The sequence below is a fragment of the Lactuca virosa genome, chromosome 8 (assembly GCF_052849685.1).
Source record: "Lactuca virosa cultivar CGN04683 chromosome 8, Lactuca_virosa_CGN04683_v6, whole genome shotgun sequence".
NCBI lineage: Eukaryota > Viridiplantae > Streptophyta > Magnoliopsida > Asterales > Asteraceae > Lactuca > Lactuca virosa.
The window spans coordinates 149,694,883-149,703,098 of NC_136433.1; the positions used below are offsets into that span (position 1 = coordinate 149,694,883).

The following is an 8,216-nucleotide window of genomic DNA, read 5'->3' on the forward strand; positions in this document are numbered from 1 at the left end:
CAACGAGCATATATCATATTCATATATCTAATATATTCATATATGAATAAAATTGTATATATTAGTTATATTTTTGTAATAAATAAATATTAATAAATCAACGAGCATATATCATATTCATATATCAGTAACTTATTCAAATATTATATGTTTTCATTTCCCATATAAAAAAGAAACAAAAGTACCAAAGAAAATAAAGCATCAAAGCAGAATAAGTCTATCAAAAAGGAAAACTCCTGAAAAACAACAACTACAAGATTCAAACTCTGATTTTGAAAGTAGTCATCCATCGAAGAAGGCAAAAAAAAAAGGAGTCACCAATCAAAAAAGACAAAAAAAAACCAATGGTAAAAGAATTTTACTCAATGAAAAACAGATGTTCACCAGAGGCATTACTATCTATAATCCTTGGGATGAGCAAAGAACAAAAAGAATCTGTAAGATCTATGGGTTTTGGAGCTTTGTTAAAAATGAAAATCACAGATATACCACTGAAGCTGGGATTTTATGTTCTTCAAAAATTTGATTATGAGAGAATGGTGATAGATATTGAAGGAAAGGAACTGAAAGTAACAGCAGAGTCTGTTCATGACATGTTGGGCATACCAATTGGTGGAACCAAACTTACACAACTGGATCAATGGCCTAAGGATGATACAAGTTATGATGAATGGAAGCAACAATTTAAAAAAGAGTCAATCATCCGACTGAGTGCAATCAAAAATGTTATTGTTTCTACCACACAAGCTGATTTCAATTTCAAATTGAACTTCTTAGTTCTTTTTGTCAACACGTTTTGCGAGTCAACATCAATGGGAAGATGCAACCTGTTTCCCTTGAGTTATATTTCAAGAGAAACATATATCAGCAACATAGACTGGTGCAGCTATGTTTTGGACTGTCTTGTCAGAACAAAAAACTCATACATACCATACTCAGATACCAGCTTCTTTGTTGGACCTTCAGCTTTCTTGGTGGTAAGTTATTATAATGTTTATACTCAATTTTTAATAATATTGATTATTCATAAACTAATAGCAAATATTCATATATGAATAAGAAAAATATGTTTGTTCACACGTAATGCTTTACATTACTTATTCATATATGAATAAGTACAAAATAATATTACTTGTTCATATATGAATATCAATTAGTTATCATTTATGTACAGTTGTTCTATGCTGATAACATCCACTCAGAAGCTTTAACAGTAACATGTAAACGTCCAACAATTTGTTATTGGAGTTCAGAGAAGATTAGATATCGAGAGACATTTGAACAAGAAAAATGTAGATTTGGACTTGGAGAATTAAACGAAGAATTTGTTAATGAACAAGATGAAGGAGATACAGATCTCGAAGACAGTGATTCTGATAAAGATGAAGATCATTTTGTTGAGGTAATTAGTTTGAACATGTTAATAATATATGATTACATTAAATTCTAATCATACTTCTTTTTATTACATAGGCATATGAATCAAAAATATCTAAAATGCTTAATAGTTTCGAGAGGATGAAGGAAAAGCTGAATTCAAAGCTCAATGATGCGGTAACAAAGTTCCCTGAAAATGAAAGTTTTAGGATTTTGGAAGAAAAGATGACAAATATAATTGGTGAAGAAAAAACAGAAGGCACAACTATTTTTGAATTTCCAAGTAATCAAACTGGATTTGAAGGAATCAATTTGACACCAATAATCGGTCAAAAAACAAATGATCAAAAAGAAAATGAAGATAAAGAGGGAAATGGTGAAGAAGACAATGATGATGATGGAAGTCAACCAGAAGAAGATTATTTGCTTGATTCAAATGAAGCAGAGAATGAAAGAATAAAGAATGATGGAGATAATAATAAAAAAGAAGGTGAAACTGAAGTAAAAGAGAAAGATGGAAACAACAATCAAAATGACAATGATGAAGAGAAAAAAACTGATGATAATGAAGAAACAAATAATCATGAAGAAACTGAAAATGAAAATTTGTTGGATAAAGTTGTTGACAACATTGTGGACAATGTCCTTGGAATTGGAATTTCAAGTTTAAATAGTCAAGAAGATGAAATCTGGAATCACCCTGAAATGAAAACTATTTTGGATAATATTGATATAGGTAAATTTTGTCATACTTTTATTTTAAAATAATATATAAAAATATTAATACACAATAACAATTTTGTTTATTAAATTTTGACCAGGGTCACCAATGAGTACAGGTAAAACTAATACTCTTGCAGAAAAGGAAAAATCAGAAGGTGTACATGAACAAGGAACAAAAGTTGAAAAAACAAAGGGAGATGATACAGGTAAATGAATGATTTAAAATATATTACAATATTTATATTATTTTTTTAATAACATTGTTTATTCATAAGTGAATAATACACTATATAAATGAATAAAAAATAAAAAGTATTCATATATGATGTATATGTTTCTGGCAAGGAAAACTCTGAAGATAGAAATAAAGGAGGAACAGAAGCTAAGAACACGAAAGATGGAGGTGAAGATAAACATACAGAAACTGAGAAAGGAAATGCAGAAGATAAAGGTAAATAGTTGAATCACTAATAAATGAATATAATAAGTTTTATTATTCACAAATAAATAACGCAATATACAAAAATATAAAATTTTAATATTTCTTATTCATAAATAATGATATGCATTACTTATTCATAAATGAATACATTACTTATTCACATATGAATTACTTAATCAAAGTTCTTTTTCTTTCAGGAAAGAAAAAGTCAGAAAATGAAAACAAGAAAGGAGAAAAAGCTGACAAGACAAAAGGAAATAAAGGAGGTAACAATTTGGATAAACATTTCAAAATCTAAACTCAAATATTATAATTAACTTACAACTATTTATATGATAAATCTCCTGGCATGCAGATACTCATCCAAGCTTTAGTCTAGGTCTCAGTCAAGATTCAGATCAAACTTCAAGTAAAAAATCTAATGAATCTTCACCAAAAAAACCACTTACAAAGAAACAAATCAAAGACGACCATCAGAAGGTTGTTATCAGATTAGCAAAGAAAAATGTTGTTAATCCAAATCCAATCTCTGTATCAATTCCTACTGAAGTAGGACCATCAAAGCATGATCTGGATCAACCAAGAGAGAAGAAGCTTGTTGATGCTTTCAAATCACCTTTCAAATGCAGAATAACAGACACAAAACCCACACTGACACATCAGGAGAGTATTGTATGTGAATGGTTGTTCAACTTACAAGGCAATACATCATAAGTAACTTTATTTTATATACATTCGTATATGGTTATTATATAGATAATAATCTATGACATTTTGATTATATATTTGCAGAGATGTGGTTGTCCAGACAAAATATGGTCAGATAACAGAAAGAGCAGTTATGGAAAGTCTATATGCAAACACAAAGATTTTTGGAGAAGTTTTAGACACTTGGTCTGATTTACTTAACCACCAAGAACTGGAAAGGGATTTTGGAAATTCACCATACAGACTCTTCTTGAAAGTTGGAGTTTCTGTAAGTTTATGTTCTAACCTTAATTCCTTCCTTATTAATAAATGAATACACCAATATGATGTATTCATTTATGAATATTATATTTTTTTACAACTGAAATTCACATATGATTATACAAAATATGATGTATTCTTTAATATAATTATATATATTCAACTGAAATTCACATATGATTATATTGGTTACAAACTGCTTATCTAACTTCAATATTGTCCGATGAAAGAAAGTATGAAAAATTCAAGGAGAACTTTCATGACAGTACCAATGGGTACAAAAAAATCTTGAACATAAAAGATATTGACATGGTATGTTAATTAAAGTTGTTTTTTATATATATTTTATCAACAAACTACTTACCATTATATACATAAAAACATGTATTCTTTCCAGTTGTTAGAGGTGCTCACATTTTTGTGATTGTCTTCAACTTAAAGAAACCATCAATTGAAATTCTAGACAACAGTGCAGTTGAGGGGGATTATGAAGGGAAATACGGAGTAATATTGAAACCTTTGGTATGTACCCAATTCACAACAGCATAAAAGACCAAATTTATTACATATCTAACTTTTATTTTATTTAATGATCAGAAAAATTTGTTTGTGAGATACTTTAAAGAAATAAACCATCCAAGAGCAAATGCAATCTCAAAAGAAAGTATCAAACCCCAAAGACTTGAAATGACATGGAGAATAGTTAAAAACAAAGTTGATTGTGGAATCTTTGCAATGAGACATATGGAGACCTATATGGGACAACCACTCTCAAAGTGGAAACCGGGTCTTCATAAAGAAAGTGCAATTCAACAAACTACTTTAGAGAAGCTCAGGCAAAGGTATGCACACATAATGCTAACTTCTGAAATTAACATGTTGAAGGCTAAGGTGTTGGATCTTGCTGAAAAATATCAAAAAGTTGAATTCAAAGTGCGTACTGATCATGCATACAAGGCTATGCAAACAATTCAAAAAAGGTTAAAAGAATATTGATGATTGTTTGTGATGAAGTGTGATGTTATAGAACAGTTTGTGTTGAAGATGAATGGATTTGAAGTACATGTAAGACGATTATGCGAAACAAATTTTAGATGGTTTGTTAAATGTTTGTTTTAATATTTTGTGAAATGCTTATGAACAGCTTTTATTATCTTGTGTTGAATGATTATGTAATAGAAACAACTTCGCTTATTTCTATCAGTTTTTTATATTTAAATATTTTCAAAGTTTATTTATGTTTATTCATAAATGAATACGAATATAATATATTCATTTATGATTAAATTAGGAGTAATATGTCAGTATAACAAAGTTCATATATGAATATAACAAATTTCAGATATGAATATAACTAACTTATTAGTAGAAACAAGTTTGCTTATTTATGTCATTTTTTTATATTCAAATATTTTCAAAGTTTATTTTTATGTATTCATAAATGAATACGAATATGATATATTCATTTATGAATAAGTTCAAAGTAATATGTTAGTATAACAAAGTTCAGATATTAACATAAAAAAGTTCAGATATGAATATTACTTATTTATTAGTATAACAAATTTCACATATTTGTATTCATTTATGAATAATTTATAATATCAATATAACTTATTTTATAGTAATTTAAAAAACAAATATCAACATATCAATTTACCATATCAGTATAAATGTGTATTATTCATACATGAATATTATTGTTTATTGTTTTTATCTGCATATATTCATAAATGAATAAAACCAAAAAACATAAAAAAAATTAAAAAAAAAACTAAAAAATCCCTAACTATCTTTTGCTGATTTAGCAGCTCCAACTCTTTCTGGACAAGTACGTAAATTGTGTGGAACTCGTTTTCCACATCCTGAACACATTCTATGTTCTTTTTTAGAATTTTCATATGCTACTTCACCTGCACTTGGAATTCTTTTCTTGATTCCAGAACCTTTATTGCTTTGAACTTCAGGAACATGAATATTAATCTCTTCTGGAATAGGAATAGTAACACCCAAAAGCTTGCATATGACTTCACCATCTGTCTTGCTTTTCAATCCAGGAGAAATATAATCACTCTCAAATTCCTTCAACAACATTTGTTGTTTCTCAGCAAACAAAGTCAATCTCTTTTTGTCATCTCTTACAATATCCAAACATGATTCAAAACTATAATATGAATCATTGACTAGCTTTACATTCTCACAATCACCTGAATCGGATTGAACAGAACTAAAACGATAATTTCTTGATATCACATCCTTTCTCCATCTTTTTAAAATGTACCTTTCAGGAATTTCTTTAACACCACATCTCATCATTATTGTAAAAGCATGTCTGCATAAAACACCCATACGCTTAAAATGTTCACAACTACAATTTATTTCTTTGTCTTCAGCTTTTATTTCAACCTGATACAAAAACAAAATTTACACATTTACATTCATATAAGAATACTCATATCAACACTCATATATTAATATATTCATATAATATTCATATATGAATATATGAATATTGATATTCATATATGAATATTGATATTTATATATGAATATTCTCATATTCATATATGAATATTATTACATTTTCCATAAAAAAACTAGTAAAATTACCTTAAATTCATTTTTAAAATCACTTTTACTGTTGTTGTGCTGCACAATGTAAACTTCCCAACCATCTTCAGTACCAACATATGAGTATGTACAGAAAAAACATGCTTTATATATTTCTTTTTGCACCTCAAAAAATAATGTACTTGTATAAACCTTTGATGCTTGCAATTCTATTTCTCGAGGTATTTGCATTTTATATGATGCCTTATCAAGCTCTCGTTGAGTATTCATTTGCTTTTGAATGGCAGTGTCGTGATTCATCATGAAATTCAAAAGTAAGTTCCCACTTTCTGAGTATGTATTAAAGAATGAATTCATACTCTCTGACCTCGATGTAGTCTTCATCAAACCACACATTAGAATATCACTAAAATATCCAAGCATCCATGAATCACGTATTGTAAACATGTCTTTAAACCATCTTATGTCTTCAAGATTGAATTCCTTCGTAAGCAAACCCCACTTCACCTCAAAAACATCAGGTTTCATATTAATGTCCCAAACAAGCTTCGAAAACATTTTTCTAAAGTCTGTGTTCGTAAATAAATCATCTGATATCTGTATAAAAACAAAAATATTCATAAATGAATAAATAATAATAAGTAAAATAACAATCAATATTGATAAATGAATATACTAATAAGTAATATATTTGAAATATATTAAAATAATACCTTTTTTCTACTTTTTCATTATATGCCACATACATAATCGGTGCTTTGAATTACGAAACACATTTTCAACAGCTTGTTTTATTGCATCATCTTGATCGGTTAAAACAAGTGTTGGTTCTTTCCCATGAGTTTTAAGAAGTGCTTTAAGCAACCAAGAGTAAGACTCAATGCTTTCATTGCTTAGCAACCCAGATCCAACAGTAACCGATTTTTTATGATGGTCAATAGCAGTAAACGGAACAAAAACCATTCGATACCTAACACACAAAAAAAATGTTCATTAAAGTTAATTTTTGATGTATTAATAAGTGAATATAAAAATATTCATATATGAATAAGCTATAAACAAAAGTAGATACAATAACTTACTTGTTTGTTCGGAAAGTCGCATCAAACCAGATAACATCACCAAATTCAGCATAATATGCCTTCTCCATTTCATCAGCCCAAAACATACAGTCCAAAACATCATCTTGACAATTAAACTCAAATGAGTAATTTGGATAGTGAGATCGACGGTCATTCATTGTGTTTACTATCATTTGGGCATCTTTATAACCAATAACCCTATTGATATCTCTCCTTAAATTTTTATAGTCAACTACTTTGGGCTTTACAAGCTCATACCCACCTCTCAGACTTGCCCTCAACTTATGAGCCATAGTCGGAACTATTTTTGATGTGGAAGCACGCACAATAAACTCTTTTTCTGAATATGACATTTGTCTCGCTTTTTTTAAATCGCTTCTCTTCTCAAGTGGATGGTTGTGAAGTTCATCAAACTGAAAAACTTTATAATCTGGAGTTCCATACACATATTCAAATATAATCTTTGCTTGACAACCAATAGCTCTTGAATTTGAATTTCGTTTCCTCCTAATACCACTTGTACCTAATGTGTCACAAGATTTCTTTTTCTGTTTACCACCACGATTACATATAACATGTTTCTTCTTTATAATCTTGTTATCAAACCTTGACTGTGTGCTCAGTCTAACATCAAAACCACCAATTTCAGCATACTCAGAATACATTTTGATAGCCAACTTTAATGATTTGAAGATAAACCCTTAAATGGAATAAGTTGAACAGGTACATCTGGCTTATAGACATGTTCTCCAATTATATCATCACAATATTGCGCATCATGTACTGAACTTGAAGATTCACCACCTAAAATAATAATGCATGAATAAAACAATAATATATATGAATACATGAAACTCATGTAAATAAAACAAAAAACATTCATATATGAATACATAAAATTCACGAGGATTCAAAATATATAAAATAAAACATAACTTATTCATATATGAATAAAACGAAAAAAATAATAAATTCGAAATTACAATTATCACACGTTTATTCATATATGAATAAGACAACAATTTATTCATATTAACATATTCATATGTAAA

At 28.4% G+C, this 8,216-nt stretch overlaps 1 protein-coding gene across 1 annotated transcript; it reads right to left on the bottom strand.

The window, feature by feature from the left end:
* Positions 1-5,296: 5,296 nt before the first annotated feature.
* LOC145130949 (protein FAR1-RELATED SEQUENCE 5-like) lies at positions 5,297-7,829 on the bottom strand. The gene is made up of 4 exons (XM_079065695.1): positions 7,165-7,829; positions 6,857-7,052; positions 6,122-6,679; positions 5,297-5,917 (listed from the first exon to the last, which is right to left on the bottom strand). Exons 1-4 carry the CDS (start codon positions 7,827-7,829, stop codon positions 5,297-5,299), a joined length of 2,040 nt encoding a protein of 679 aa, XP_078921821.1.
* Positions 7,830-8,216: the final 387 nt, after the last annotated feature.

What these genes read in the sequence shown, in the direction of transcription:
- LOC145130949 (XM_079065695.1), bottom strand. Translation starts at nt 7,829, where the DNA reads ATGTATTCTGAGTATGCTGAAATTGGTGGTTTTGATGTTAGACTGAGC. An exon ending in GCGACTTTCCGAACAAACAA is followed by an intron (nt 7,053 to 7,164) that starts GTAAGTTATTGT and finishes TTTGTGTGTTAG; the next exon opens with GTATCGAATGGTTTTTGTTC. An exon ending in TAAAACAAGCTGTTGAAAAT is followed by an intron (nt 6,680 to 6,856) that starts GTGTTTCGTAAT and finishes GTTTTTATACAG; the next exon opens with ATATCAGATGATTTATTTAC.